Genomic DNA, 15,442 nt, shown 5'->3' with positions numbered 1-15,442 from the left:
AACTCATCCAAGATCACAAAGAGCTGGTGGGGGGATTCACACCTAAGTCCGTCTGCACTTTCAATCGCTCCATTCATTCATTGTACCGCACCTATTGGATGCTCTCAATTCTGGGAACCCACCCCCAGCTGCATTTCTGTGCAGACGTCTGCTCCCTGGTCACCGTGCTCCACCATGACAGCTCTCCCTCCTCCTTTCCCACATCAAGGAAGGGAAAATTTGTACATGATTATTGTGGAAAAAGCAAGGAAAGATAAGGTAGCTAGATGACAGATGCCATAACAGATGGCTGACATAGCTAACCATAACCCCTCCTCCCCACATATTCACATTGCATTTTCATTCCTCTCAGCTCACTTTTTCCCCCACAACTGAGATGTTACTTCTTAAGAACCACTTAGCCGGGCACAGTGGCTCACGTCTGTAATCCCAGCACTTTGGGAGGCCGAGGCGGGCGGATCACGGGTCAGGAGATCAAGACCATCCTGGCTAACACGGTGAAACTAAAAACCATCTCTACCAAAAATACAAAAAATTAGCTGGGCGAGGTGGCAGGAGCCTGTAGTACCAGCTATTCGGGAGGCTGAGGCAGGAGAATGGCTGAACCCGGGAGGCGGAGCTTGCAGTGAGCCGAGATGGCGCCACTGCACTCCAGCCTGGGTGACAGAGCGAGACTCCATCTCAAAAAAGAAAAGAAAAGAAAAGAAAAGAAAAGAAAAGAAAAGAGGAAAGGAGAGAGAGGAGAGGAAACAGGGAAGGAGAGGACAGGAGAGGAGAGGGGAGGGGAAGGGAAGGGAGGGAGGGGACCCCTCCGTTGGATGGCCAGCTTGTGATCAGAGCTTTTTTGAATTCTGACTGGCTGAATGTGTTGTGTCCAGTGGGCATGGGTACCTGTCCTTGAAACGTGTCCACTAAGCCCGGTTTGTCTCACTGCTAATGCAGTTAGGTCATTAACAAAAACTGCATATTTCACACTGTCCTGGAGCATATTGATGCCTTTGGGCAACTGGCTCTGACAAGGTTCAGTCCCATGGATTCTGCAGATGAAATGCTGCCCCAGGTGACATCTCTCTCCCCACCAAAATGTGCTGTGAAATCTAAAATAATTATTGGGGCTGTGGTATGGGGTTTGCAGCAAGTCTTACCTCACTACACTCTTCTCATTAAGGGTTCTTGGATGATTTAGTGAGGACTCATTTAGTTGTTTGTGTGGAAAAAATAGTTTAAGGATAAAAAGGCTCTTTTTTTCTGGGCCTATAACCCCAGCACTTTGGGAGGCTGAGGCAGGAGGGTTGTTTGACGTCAGGAGTTGGAGACCAGCCTGAGCAACATAGTGAGAGTCTGTCTCTACAAAAAAATAAAAATAAATATAAAATGTAGCCAAGTGTGGTGACATAGCTACTTGGGGGCCTGAGGCAGGAGGACTGTTTGAAGCCAGGGGTTCAAGACCAGCCTCCTCAATATAGCAATATAGCAAGACCCCATCTCTAAATAAAAATTTTACAAATTAGCTCAGTGTGGTGATTCATGCCTATTGTCCCAGCTACTTGAAAGACTGAGGCGGGAGTATCATTTGAACCCAGGACTTTGAGGCTGCAGTGAGCTATGATCACATCATTGCATCATTGAGCTATGATCACATCATTGCATTTCAGCCTGGGCAACAGAGTGAGACCCCATCTCTTAAAAAAAAAAAAAGGCATTTTAAAAAACTTACATGATGGGGAGTCCAGAGGTGGTTAATGGCAATGGAAACAACTAATATTTACGAAGCAGTTACTGTGTGTCATATTCTAAGTATTCTAAGTACTTTCACTTCTCTAATTTTCAAAACTGCGCTGGTATTATGCTCATTTCATAAATGAGGAAACAGAGGCCAAGAGAGGTGAAGCTGCTTGCCCAAGGTCAGATAGGTGGGAAGTGGGGAGGTAGGATTTGAACCCAGACTGCCTGTCTCTGATACTACATCATCACACATTGTCTTTCTCTCCATTTCCTGGTTTTCTTTTCTCTGTGATGACTTAGTGTCAAAGAGGCCATCCCATATGATGGCAGAGATGCAGCTAGCAGCTCTACACCTCGTTCACAGTTAGCAATTGCAAAGGAGGCACCAGGAGTTAGGAAACCTCTTTCCTTTTCTTTTCTTTTCTTTCTTTTTTTTTTTTTTTGGAGACAGAGTCTCACTCTATCACCCAGGCTGGAGTGCAGTGGTATGATCTTGGCTCATTGCAACCTCCATCTCCTGGGTTCAAGTGATTCTCCTGTCTCAGCCTCCCAAGTAGCTGGGATTACAAGCGTACACCAATGCACCCAGCTAATTTTTGTATTTTTTATAGAGATGGGGTTCCACCATGTTGGCCAGGCTGGTTTCGAACTCCCAGCCCCAAGCAATCCTCCTGCTTCAGCCTCCCAAAGTGCTGGGATTACAGACGTGAGCCACTGCACCTGGCCTCCTTTGCCTTTTTAAGGAAGAAATTCCATGGAGAGGTGTGGTTGGATTGCCTTGGGGACATGCTTTTCCTTAATGGATCATGGTAGCCACAGAGGTGGAATAATTCTGTGGAGGACTTTAATTGGCCAGGCATAACCCCTGGATAAAAGAGTAGGGAGGGAATGGGGTGGGTGTCTTAGCTACCTGAATTAGACCACAGGGACTGAGCATAGGAAAGAGATGTTTCTTCAAACACAAGCGTGGCAAACCAAGATCCTAAGTCTCCTACACCTACCAAGAGGCTAAACACACCCTTTTTGCCTTAAGAGAAAGCCTTTTAATACAGTCCATTCTCACACTGCTGATAAAGACATACCTGAGACTGGGTAATTTATAAAGAGGGTGAATGGACTCACAGTTCCACATGGCTGGGGAGGCCTCACAATCATGGCAGAAGGCAAGAAGGAGCAAGTCACGTCTTCCATGGATGGCAGCAGGCAAAGACACAATGAGAGCCAAGTGAGAGGGGTTTCCCCTTATAAAACCATCAGATCTCACAAGACATATTCACTACTATGAGAACAGTATGGGGGGAAACTGCCCCCATGATCCAATTATCTCCCACTGGCTCCCTCCCACAGCATGTGGGAATTATAGGAGCTACAATTCAAGATGAGATTTGGGTGGGGACACAGCCAAACCATATCAGCATTCCCAGTTTCCAACCCCCTTGATCTTTTCCAGGTGATTGTCCAGCGGACCCTGGCTGCCAAGAACCTGTCCCATGCCAAAGGAGGTGCTCTGATGGCTGCGTACCTGAAGGTGCTGCCCCTCTTCATAATGGTGTTCCCTGGGATGGTTAGCCGCATCCTCTTCCCAGGTGAGAACACAGCTAGGGGAAGAGGTCATCGGCATGTGAGTCTCAGACCATGTGAATTATTCTAAACATATTATTAGAAGCCTCAAGAGAATGTGACTACAGTCCTTTCTCTCTTTTTCTAAGACAGAGTCTCATTCTGTCACTCAGGTTGGAGTGCAATGATGCAGTCATAGCTCACTGTAACCTTGAACTACTGGGCTCAAGCAATCCTCCCACCTCAGTCTCCTGTGTGGCTGGGGCTACAGGTATGCACCACGATGCCTGGCTAATTTTTTTTAAAAAATAGAGATGTGGTCTTGCTATGTTGCCCAGGCTGGTCTTGAACTCCTGGCCTCAAGCTATCCTCCTGCCTTGGCCTCTCAAAGTGCTGAGATTGCAGGTGTGAGCCAACACACCCAGTCCTTTTTTTTTTTTTTTTTTTGGGCTTTTTTTTTTTTAAAGACAGGGTCTCACTTTGTCACCCAGGCTGGAGTACAGTGACATGATCATAGCTCACTGCAGCCTCAGACTCCTCGGCTGAAGGGATCCTTGGGAGCCTCAGCCTCCCAAGTAGCTGAGACTACAGGCATGCACTACCACACCTGGCTATTTTAAGTTTTTGTAAAAACAAGGTCACACTATGTTACCCAGGCTGATCTCAAACTCCTGGCCTCGAGCGATCCTCCTGTCTTGACCTCCCTAAATTCTGGGATTACAGGCATGAGCCACGATGCCTGGCCATAGAGTCCTTTCCTAGTGATGAGACTGAGGCATCTCTATCTAGGCATCCAGTGACTCTATGCTGTTTCTCAACATTGGTTCAATGGGCAGGTCCTATAGGTATCCCAGGCCAAATTGAGTGGAGACTCAACTGGGATCTTGCCTCAACTATATTTTGTTGAAACCACCAACTAGGCTAAGGTCTTGTGGTTCCAGAGCAGTTCTCTGAAGTCTCATGTGAAAGTTTCTCTCTTACTTTAGTGTTTGAGCTTAGTCGTTGGGTTGGGTAACTTTGGCCCAGTGAAATCCTTTTTGGGGTACTTTTTTTTTTTTTTTTTTGAGACAGAGTCTCACTCTGTTGCCAGGCTGGAGTGCAGTGGCATGATCTCGGCTCACTGCAACCTCTGCCTCTTGGGTTCAAGTGACTCTCAAGCCTCAGCCTCCCAAGTAGTTGGGACTACAGGCATGCACCACCATGCCCGGCTAACTTTTGTATTTTTAGTAGAGATGGGATTTCACCATGTTGGCCAGGATGGTCTCGATCTCTTGACCTCATGATCCTCCCACTTCGGCCTCCCAACAGGCGTGAGCCACTGTGCCCGGCCTGGGGTACTTTTCTTTTTTTTTAGATGGGTCTCACTCTGTCACTACTGGAGTGCAGTGGCATGATTACAGCTCACTGCAGCCTGGAGCTCCCAGGCTCAAGAAGTTCTCCCACCTCAGTCTCCTGAGTAGCTGGGACTACAGGCGCCCACCACCATGCCCAGCTAATTTTTGTAATTTTTGTAGCTATGGGGGTCTCACTATGTTGCCCAGGCTGGTCTTGAACTCCTGGGCTTAAGCAATCCACCCACCTCAGCCTCCCAAAGTGCTGGGATTACGGTGTGAGCCATTGTGCCCAGCCTGGTGTACTTTTCTTAACAAATCTCATGGGATATCGAGGCCTCTAGAGTATTTGCCTTAGTTTTTTTCTTTTTTTTTTTTTTTTTTTTTTTTTTTTTGTGATGGAGTCTCGCTCTGTCGCCCAGGCTGGAGTGCAGTGGCGAGATCTCGGCTCACTGCAAGCTCCACCTCCCCGGCCCACGCCATTCTCCTGCCTCAGCCTCCCAAGTAGCTGGGACCACAGGTGCCCGCCACCACGCCCGGCTAATTTTTTGTATTTTTAGTAGAGACGGGTTTTCACTGTGTTAGCCAGGATGGTCTCGATCTCCTGACCTTGTGATCCGCCCGCCTCAGCCTCCCAAAGTGCTGGGATTACAAGCGTGAGCCACCGCGCCCAGCCCTTAGTTTTTTTCTTAATGTGGTAAGGGAATAGGTTTATACCACAGGATAAATGATAGTGAGGAGGGACAACGTCACCAGAAGACACTGTGGTGTCAGAAACTGGTGATCTATACAGAAGTTCACCAAGGATGTTATTAAAGGGGATAGAAAGCAGAAAGTTTCCTCCCCTGTGCCTTATCCTACATGTTACACAGAAGCTAAGAAAGGGTAGGATGAAGTGGTTTGTGGTTGGCTCAGAAGTTTAGTCAAAATAATTTAGGACCCTTAAGAAGTAGGAGAAAAGAGTTGGGGAAGGCAAATGGGGGCACTGTCCATGGTGCTAGACCTTGAACCCTGGTGTTCCTCCAGCCCAGGTGGGATGAGGAACCCACAAATAGTCCCTAGTCCTGCTTCCAGGAAAGGGCAAAAGGCTTGGGAAAACCCAGAGGGAGCTAAAAACTGGGATCTGGGTTTTGCGGTGACTTGGAAAATATACAGCTGTTCAGCAAGTCTTGACATAGAAACACAGAAACGGCTTCAGGCCAGGTGCAGTGGCTCACGCCTGTAATCCCAGCACTTTGGCAGGCTGAGGCAGGAGGATCTCTTGAGGCCAGGAGTTCAAGACCATCCTAGGTAACAATACCAGACCCCCTCCCTACCAAAAACAATTTTTAAAAATTAGCCAAGTGTGGTGGTGCCCACCTGTGGTTCCAGCTACTTGGGAAACTGAGGCAGGAGAATTGCTTGAGCCCAGGAGGTTGAGGCTGCAGTAAGCTATTATTACACCACTGCATTCTAGCCTGGACAACATAGCAAGACCCTATCTCCAAAAAAAAAAAAGAAAAGAAAAGAAAAGAATATGGCTTCAAACAACCCACATTCATTGTGCACTTGCTAAGGGCCAGTCCCTATGAAAAGAGTTTCAGAGTGTAGTGTGGCTATGAATATGGATTCTGATCTGGAAGGCCCAGGCCTGAATTTGCTCTGCCGCTTATGAGGTGTTTGACCTTGCATAAGGCATTTAATGTCTCTTTGCTTCTGTTTCCTCACTTGTATAATGGGGGTAATATTTTACAAGGCTTAAAGCAGTTCCTGGTATAGAGGTACACAGTAACCTCTATTCAAGTGTTTACTATTATTATTTTATACATGTATTACCTCATTTCTTCCTCAAAACAACTTTATATGGTAGGTACTATTATTCTTTTCATCTTACAGATGAGGAAATTGAAGCCTAAAGAAATTAATTCATTTGGCCAGGCGTAATGGCTCACACCTATAATCCCAGAACTTTGGGAGGCCAAGGCAGGCAGATCGCTTGAGCTCAGCAGTTTGAGACCAGCCTGGGCAACGTGATGAAACCCCGTATCTACAAAAAATACGAAAATTAGCCAGGCATGGTGGCATTTGCTTATAGTCCCAGCAACATGGGAGGCTGAGGATCGCTTGAGCTGGGGAGGTCGAGGCTGCAGTGAGCCATGATCACTGCACTCCAGCCTGGGTGACAAAGTGAGACCTTGTTTCAAAAAAAAATCATTCATTCACTCATTTATTTATTCTTCCATGAATTCAACAAATATTTTGAGGCCAATTATCTTTCAAGTGTTATTCTAGAAGACTCTGGGGGCCCATAAGTGAACGAGACTACAGGATCCTTACTGTAGAGGGTCTTACATCCTAGTGGTGGAGGACAAAGACAGAAATAAGTAAATAAATAAGACCAGGTGCAGTGGCTCACACCTGTAATCCCAGTTCTTTGGGAGGCCAAGGCAGGAAGATTGCTTGAGCCCAGGAGTTTGAGACCAGCCTGGGTAACATGGCAAGACCCCATCTCTAGAAAAAAAAATACACACACACAGTAGTCCCAGCTACTCAGGAGGCTGAAGTGGGAGAATCACTTGAGCCTGGGAGATTGAGGCTGCAGTGAGCTGTGTTCGAGCCACTGCATTCCAGACTGGGTGACAAAGTAAGACTGTGTTTCAAAAAAGAGTAAAAAAATAAATAATTTTTGACTGTGCTAAATTCCAGGAGGAGGATGCACAAGGCGATATCAAAAAGAATGTCAGACCAGAGCTACTTCTGACAGGGTTTCCCGGGAAGTCCTTTCTGAGGAGGCAACAGTTGACCCATGCAGTGATTTGAAAGTACACCATAGAGCCAATCAGATTAATAATGGATTGGATGTAAGGGTTAAGGGGGAAAAAAAGGAATCCAGGATCACTCCTAAGCTAAATGCCTTTCTGGGAGTTACTGAGCTAGTGCCAGATGAGCCCAGATTTGAACCCAGATGTAGCTGACTCCAAAACTTGACTCTTACTCTTGCAAATTATGTCTGAAGACCTGGATTGATATATGGAAGATCAATAACAAGACCTTGACCATCTGTCTTAACAGCCAATCAGCCAATCAATTTTTTTTATTTTTTTTGAGACAGAGTTTTGCTCATGTTGCCCAGGCTAGAGTGCAATGGCGTGATCTCCACTCACTCACTGCAACCTCCGCCTCCCGGGTTCAAGCGATTCTCCTGCCTCAGCCTCCTGAGTAGCTGGGATTACAGGCATGCGCCACACCCCCAGTTAATTTCATATTTTTAGTAGACGTGGGGTTTCTCCATGTTGATCAGGCTGGTCTCAAATCTTGACCTCAGGTGATCCACCCACCTCCGCCTCCCAAAGTGTTGGAATTACAGGCGTGAGTCACCACATCCAGCCAACAGTCATTATTAAATGAGACACAACACCATGTTCCATGAACCTACGACTTTGTAATGTAGGAGATGAGTCTCGTACTCATGGAAAAATAACATAAACTATAAATTGAAATACTCTATCATATGGTACAAGTGAGAGGTGCAAAATAAATTTTAGAGAGTAAGGTGAGTTAGAGGAGTGAGGTGGGCATTGTGTATTTGAAGTCCCTCTCCCTTCTCTGGAGGCCCAGACCAGTGCTATTCAAAGTGTGGTCCCCAGTCCAGCAGTGGCTCCTGAGAACTTGTTAGAAGCGCCAACTTTCAGTGCCCATTCAAAACCTTCTGAATCAGAATCCCTGGAGGAACATCTGTTTGGTTTTTTTTTTTTTCTCTTACTATTTTTAACTTTTAATGTTTTTAACTAATTATTTTTATATAAATTGTACATACTTACAAGGTACAGTGTGATATTTTGATACATTATACAATGTGTAATGACCACATCAGTGTAATTAGCTTATCTATCACCTCAAATATTTATTATTTCTTCGTGTTGGGGGCAATCAAAATCTACTCTCAACTATTTGAAAATGTACAATAAATTGTTGTGAATTATAGTCACCCTATAGTGCTATAGAACACTAAACACTATTCCTCTTTTCTAGCTGTGCTTTTCTATCCATTAACCAACTTTTGGCTACCCTCCTCCCCACTACCCTTCCCAGCCTCTAGAAACCACTATCCTACTGTCTACTTCCATGAGCTCAACTTTTTAAGCTTCCACATATGAGTGAGAGTATGCAGTATTTATCTTTCTGTGCCTGGCTTATTTCACTTAACATAATATTCTCCAAGTTCATCCATGTTGCCATGAATGAACATGAAAAAGAATTTCATTCTTTTTTATGGCTAAATAGTAGTCCACTGTATATATGTACCACATTTTCTTTACCCATTCATCTGTTGACAGACACTTAGGTTGATTCCATATGTTGGTTATTGTGAATAGCATTGCAATAAATGGGGTGCAGGTATCCATTTGCTATATTGATTACAATTGCTTTGGATATGTATTAGTCCATTTTCCCACTGCTATAAAGATATTACCTGAGACTGGGTAATTTATAAAGGAAAGAGGTTTAATTGATTGACAGTTGCATATGGTTGGAGAGGCCTCAGGAAACTTACAGTCACGGTGGAAGGCAAAGGGGAAGCAAGGACCTTCTTCACATGGCGGCAGGAGACAGAAGTCCAAACTCAGAAAATGACAGATGTTTATAAAACCATCAGATCTCCTGAGAACTCACTCACTATCATGAGTACACATGGGGGAACCGCCCCCATGATCCAATAACCTCCCTCCCTCGACATGTGGGGATTACAGTTCCCTCCCTTAACATGTGGAGATCACAATTTGAGATGAGATTTGGGTGGGGACACAGAGCCAAACCATATCAGGATATATGCCCAGTAGCAAAACTGCTGGATCATATGGTAGTTCTTAGTTTTTTGAGGAACCTCCATACAGTTTTCCATACTAGCTGTAGTAATTTACATCTCCATCAACAATGTATAAGGGTTCCCCTCGTTCTTCACATCTTCACCAGCATTTATTATGTTTTGTCTTTTTGATGATCCCCGTTCTAACTAGGGTGAGATGACATCTCATGAGGTTTTGATTTGCATTTCCTTGATGATTAGTGATGTTAACCATTTTTTCATATGTCTGTGCCAGCCACCTATTTTTTAACAAGCCCACTAAACCCCAGGTCTAAAGTGCCAGTTTCAGGACAAAGCACTCAACCTCTCTATTTGTACTTCTGTCTCCACCATGACTCCACCAGCTCCCTCCTAAATCTTCAACTGAGTCCACAGCTGCATAAAAGTATTTTCTGATCCTGAGTTCTTGTGAGCCTCTTCCACTAAACCCATCTGAGAAATGGCACATATTTTTATTTTTTATTTTTTCATTAAACTTTAAGTTCTGGGATACATGTGCAGAATGTGCAGGTTTGTTACATAGGTATACATGTGCCATGGTGGTTTGCTGCACCCGTCAACCCATCACCTAGGTTTTAAGCTCCACATGCATTAGGTATTTGTCCTAATGCTCTCCCTCCCCTTCCTCCCAACCCCCAGACAGACCCCAGTGTGTGATATTCCCCTCCCTGTGTCCATGTGTTCTCATTGTTTAACTCCCACTTATGAGTGAGAACATGTGGTGTTTGGTTTTCTATTCCTGTGTTAGTTTGCTGGGAATGATGGTTTCCAGCTTCATCCATGAGAAATGGCACATATTTTTAAAGAAACTATATGGAAATTAAGAGAGAAGAAAACAACCCTCAAAACACAACCCCAGCACTTTGGGAAGCCAAGGCGGGAGGAATGCTTGAGGCCAGGAGGTCGAGGCCAGCCTGGGCAACATGATGAAACCCCGTCTCTACTAAAAATACAAAACAAAACAAAACAAAAACAAAAAACAAAACAAAACAAAACAAACCTGGGTGTGGTGGCACGCCTGTAATACCAGCTACAGGCTGGGAGGCTGAGGCAGGAGAATCGCTTGAACCCACAGGTGGAAGTTGCAGTGAGCCGAGACTGTGCGACTGCACTCCAGTCTGGGTAACATTGAGATTCCGTCTCAAGAAAAAATAAAAATAAAAATAAAAAATTAATTAATTTTAAAAAAGAAAGAGAAATCAGCTGGGTGTGATGGTGCCTGCCTGTAATTCCAGCTACTCGGGAGGCTGGAGCCTGGGAGGCTGGGGTTGCAGTGAGCCAAGATCGCACCACTGAACTCCAGCCTGGGTGACAGAGCAAGACCCTGTCTCAAAAACACACGCACACACCCACACCCACACCACACACACAGAGTTTAGAAATGCGGTATTTACAAAGCCAATCTTCTCTACCTGAGCTTTGAAATAAACTAAGGGTTTGCCTCCTGGCCATAATACTTACTAGCAATATAATCTGGAGAAACTAACCTCTGGGCCTCAGTTTATCTGTCTTTGAAATAGGAGTAATAACAGTATCTTCCCCATAGAGTTGTAAAAATTAAATGAGGTATAGGTACAAAGCTTGCTGAAGCTCCTGAGTCATAGTAAACCTTCAGTTAATGTTGGGTCTGTGGAAGAAGAAGGTTTTGTGCTATGTTTGGATTTAACTGGGCTAGAGGCATCTTATTTCAGGCATCAGAGGGTGTGAAGCATTCTGACAAGAGAATCTACTCCATATAGGAAATGATTCACTAGCCCAGGACAGGTTACTGAACAGTGAGTTAATGACCATGGGCCGATCACTTGAGGTCAGGAGTTCGAGACCAGCCTGGCCAACATAGCAAAAACCCATCTCTACTGAAAATACAAAAATTAGCCGGGCGTGGTGGTGGGTGCCTGTAATCCCAGCTTCTCAGGAGGCTGAGGCAGGAGAATCACTTGAACCTGGCAAGCGGAGGTTGCAGTGAGCTGAGATCGTGCCACTGCACTCCAGCCTGGGCGACACAGCAAGAGGCTCCGTCTCAAAAAAAAAAAAAAAGACATTATTGTAAGACTGGCCACTAGCCACTAGGTGTCCCAGCTTCATCTGGGTTATGATAACAATAGCTGAAGTTTTTCCAGCACTTCCTATAAAGTCATGTTATTATCCTAGTTTTACAAACAGGGCAACTCGTCTCAGAAAGCGTAAGTAACAAGGTCACAGCTTATAAAGTCTAGACTCTCTTTTATCTCATTGAGCTATAAACTTCCATATGATAAGCCTGTGTCCGGCCCCATGTTGCCTGGGCCTGGGGCTCTGCGGGCCTGACTGCTCACCTCTGGGCCTGTGTTTCCTCCGTAGATCAAGTGGCTTGTGCAGATCCCGAGATCTGCCGGAAGATCTGCAGCAACCCCTCGGGCTGTTCTGACATCGCGTATCCCAAACTCGTGCTGGAACTCCTGCCCACAGGTAAAGTCCCTTCACCCCTGCATCGAGTCCCCTGGAGCACCCAGAAAGGAGATCACTGGATGGGCTCTGATCCAAGGCAGGGCCAAGAAGGGAGGGCTGGAGGAACAGGCTCTAGGCTCCCCATGAAAGGCTGAGTCCTGCAGGAAGCTCTGCCCCGCCGTCCTCCCTGAGGTTCTGCCTCCTCCAGTTGAGCCCACTGGGATCGGCTGCTTTGGCAGAAAAGGGCCGAGGCCCATGACCTCCCTTCCGCCCCCAGGGCTCCGTGGGCTGATGATGGCTGTGATGGTGGCGGCTCTCATGTCCTCCCTCACCTCCATCTTTAACAGTGCCAGCACCATCTTCACCATGGACCTCTGGAATCACCTCCGGCCTCGGGCATCTGAGAAGGAGCTCATGATTGTAGGCAGGTAAGTCCCTACTGGGTGGGGCTGGGGCAGGGGGAAGAGAGAGCTGAGCCCACCCAGAGGCAAAGTCCAGGTCCGGCCGGCAACTTAGCCAGGCTGAAGAGCGTTAGGACTCCATGTGCAACACATTGGTTCATTCAGGAGATGCTCAACGAGCACCTACTCTGTACCAGGCACAGGGCACGTAACCATGAAAGGGCTCAGTTCTTGCCTTTATGGAGCTAGGGAAGGAAGAGAATAAGCAAATAATTATAACCCAGCTGGGCAAGGTGGCTCACACCTGTAATCACAGCACTTTGGGAGGCCAGGCCGGTGGATCACTTGAGGTCAGGTGTTCAAGACCAGGCTGGCCAACATGGTGAAACCCGTCTGTACTAAAAATACACAAATTAGCTGTGGTGGCAGGTGCCTGTAATCTCAGCTACTCAGGAGGCTGAGGCAGGAGAATCATTTGAACCCAGGAGGCAGAGGTTGCAGTGAGCCAAGATGGCAGACTGCACTCTAGCCTGGGTGACAGAGTGAGACTCTGTCTCAAAATAATAAAATAAGCTGGGAGTGTTGGCATGTGTCTGTAATCCCAGTTACTTGGGAGGCTGAGGCAGGAGGATCACGAGCCCAGGAGTTGGAGGCTGCAGTGAGCTATGCTCTCACCACTGCACCCCAGCCTTGGCAACAGAACAAGACCCTATTAAAAAAGAGAGAGAGAAAGAGGAGTAAATGTTCAGGGAAGATGATGCTAATTTGTGCCTCTCGCCGCTGGCACCAGGGTGTTTGTGCTGCTGCTGGTCCTGGTCTCCATCCTATGGATCCCTGTGGTCCAGGCCAGCCAGGGTGGCCAGCTCTTCATCTACATCCAGTCCATCAGCTCCTACCTGCAGCCGCCCGTGGCGGTGGTCTTCATCATGGGATGTTTCTGGAAGAGGACCAATGAAAAGGTAGCTCTGGACTGCTCCCACTAGGCCAGAACCAAGTGCTGCCCCTTGAGGACTGGGATAGGATGGGAGGGGAGGGCACTGGAGGGAGATACAGGCTGGACTTGGGTGTTGAGAGGGAGGGTGAGTTTCATGGTGGAAGATACAGAGAGGGTGTTTATCTGACCTTTGCAAAAAAGCAATGAGAGGGCTGCTGCGATGGCTCACACCTGTAATCCCAGCACTTTGGGAGGCTGAGGTGGGTGGATCACTTGAGGTTGAGAGTTCGAGACCAGCCTGGCCAACATGGCAAAACCCCACCACTACACAAAATACAAAAATGAGCCCGGTGTGTTGGTGGGTGCCTGTAATCCCAGCTACTCAGATGCTGAGGCAGGAGAATCACTGGAACCTGGGAGGCAGAGGTTGCAGTGAGCTGAGACTGCACCACTGCACTCCAGCCCGGGCGAAAGAGTGAGGCTCTGTCTCTCAAAAAAAAAAAAAAAAAAAAAAAAAAAAAAAAAAGCAGTGAGAGGTTCTCATCAAAAGTATCTTGATGCATTTTTTGTTATTGAACAGGGAAGCTAAATTAAGAGGGTGTTAGTAATCTATGAGTAGTCGATTCATTATAAAAAGATAAATGGTTCAGTATTGCAGAACCCTTCCAAATTGCTGACCCATGCGTGCAGTGACCACCACAAGAAAGACAAGCCCTGGAGATGGCTTCTTGAGGTTCCTGGAGGCCAGAGGCCTTGGCGTCTCTAAGACGATCTTGCTCTGATGTTGCAGGGTGCCTTCTGGGGCCTGATCTCGGGCCTGCTCCTGGGCTTGATTAGGCTGGTCCTGGACTTTATTTACGTGCAGCCTCGGTGCGACCAGCCAGATGAGCGCCCGGTCCTGGTGAAGAGCATCCACTACCTCTACTTCTCCATGATCCTGTCCACGGTCACCCTCATCACTGTCTCCACCGTGAGCTGGTTCACAGAGTCGCCCTCCAAGGAGATGGTACGTTTGGGCTGATGGCTAGATCCGCTGAGACTTTTTGTTGGAAGTGACAGAAAACTGACCCACACTGACTTAAGTGAAGGAGACTGATTGTCCAAAAAGCTGAAAAGTCCAGGGTTGGGGTTCAGGGGCAGGATTATTCAGGACTTTGCAAAGGTCATCAGAATCCATCTGCACCTTCTGCTTTGATTCTTACGTCCCATATGGAGCCCAGTACCTTCTAGAGAGATAACCTCTTTTACTGTCATTAAGTAAACATAAGGCTGGGGTGCGGTGGCTCATTCCTGTAATCCCAGCACTTCAGGAAGCTGAGGTGGGAGGATCACTTGAGGCCAGGAGTTCGAGACCAGCCTGGGCAACACAGTGAGAACCCATCTCTTTAAAAAATGAAAAAATTAGCAGGGCGTGATGGCTCACGCCTGTAATCTCAGCTACTAGGGAGGCCGAGATGGGAGGATTGCCAGAGCCCAGGAGTTGGACGATGCAGTGAGCTATGACCATGCCACTGTACTCCAGCCTGGGTGACAGAGCACGACCCTGTCTCACAAAAAAAAAAAAAAAAAAAAAAAAAAAAAAGAAAAAGAAAAAGAAAAGAAAAGAAAAAAATTAGCAGGGCGTGATGGCTCATGCCTGTAATCCCAGCTACTAGGGAGGCTGAGGTGGGACGACTGCTTTAGCCCAGGAGTTTAAGGCTGCAGTGAGCTATGTCCATGCCACCGCACTCCCACCTGGGTGACAGAACAAGAGCCTGTCTTAAAAAAAAAAAAAAAAGGTAAAAATAAGCATAAGTATTTCTGTCCCAGAATTTCTAGAGAAGTTCTAGATTCCCACTGATGGAGTCAGCTCAGGACACATGCTCATCCGCGAACCCAGAAGCAGTCCAAAGTGGTGAAGGCCATCCTGTGGCTCTGCGGAATTCAATCCCTGTGGCCAGAGAAATGGATGAGCTGAAATGACCAATTCTGGGGTCCCGCAATACTCTAGGGTGAGGGTTAAGCTCTGGGGATTAGAATGAGGGATAATCACATCCCAGCAACATGAGGATGGGGTTTATCGGAGAAAGACGTGGGAATGAGCGGGGGAATTGTGCCCTGATGCTGAAGAGCGCAGGGACGTGACGCTTGTTGGAGGATGGGGTGGGAGGGTGGGGCTGGGAGCAGATTCAGACACAAAGGCTGAGTGTGGGGTTGGGTGGGGAGTGTGAGAAAAGGA

General features: G+C 46.9%; 1 protein-coding gene across 2 annotated transcripts in view; it reads left to right on the top strand.

The window, feature by feature from the left end:
* The window catches only part of SLC5A11 (solute carrier family 5 member 11), a 65,819-nt gene that overhangs the window by 49,006 nt on the left and 1,371 nt on the right, over positions 1–15,442 (top strand). For both annotated transcript variants that reach the window (XM_050773827.1, XM_050773828.1), the window contains exons 11-15: positions 3,176–3,311; positions 11,803–11,910; positions 12,167–12,317; positions 13,081–13,249; positions 14,015–14,230. In XM_050773827.1, coding sequence (XP_050629784.1) covers positions 3,176–3,311; positions 11,803–11,910; positions 12,167–12,317; positions 13,081–13,249; positions 14,015–14,230 — 780 coding nt within the window. The remainder of the gene's footprint in view (positions 1–3,175; positions 3,312–11,802; positions 11,911–12,166; positions 12,318–13,080; positions 13,250–14,014; positions 14,231–15,442) is intronic.

The sequence above is a fragment of the Macaca thibetana genome, chromosome 20 (assembly GCF_024542745.1).
Source record: "Macaca thibetana thibetana isolate TM-01 chromosome 20, ASM2454274v1, whole genome shotgun sequence".
Classification (NCBI taxonomy): domain Eukaryota; kingdom Metazoa; phylum Chordata; class Mammalia; order Primates; family Cercopithecidae; genus Macaca; species Macaca thibetana.
Note: the sequence above shows the minus strand (reverse complement) of the source record. Positions and strands in the feature narration are given on the sequence as shown.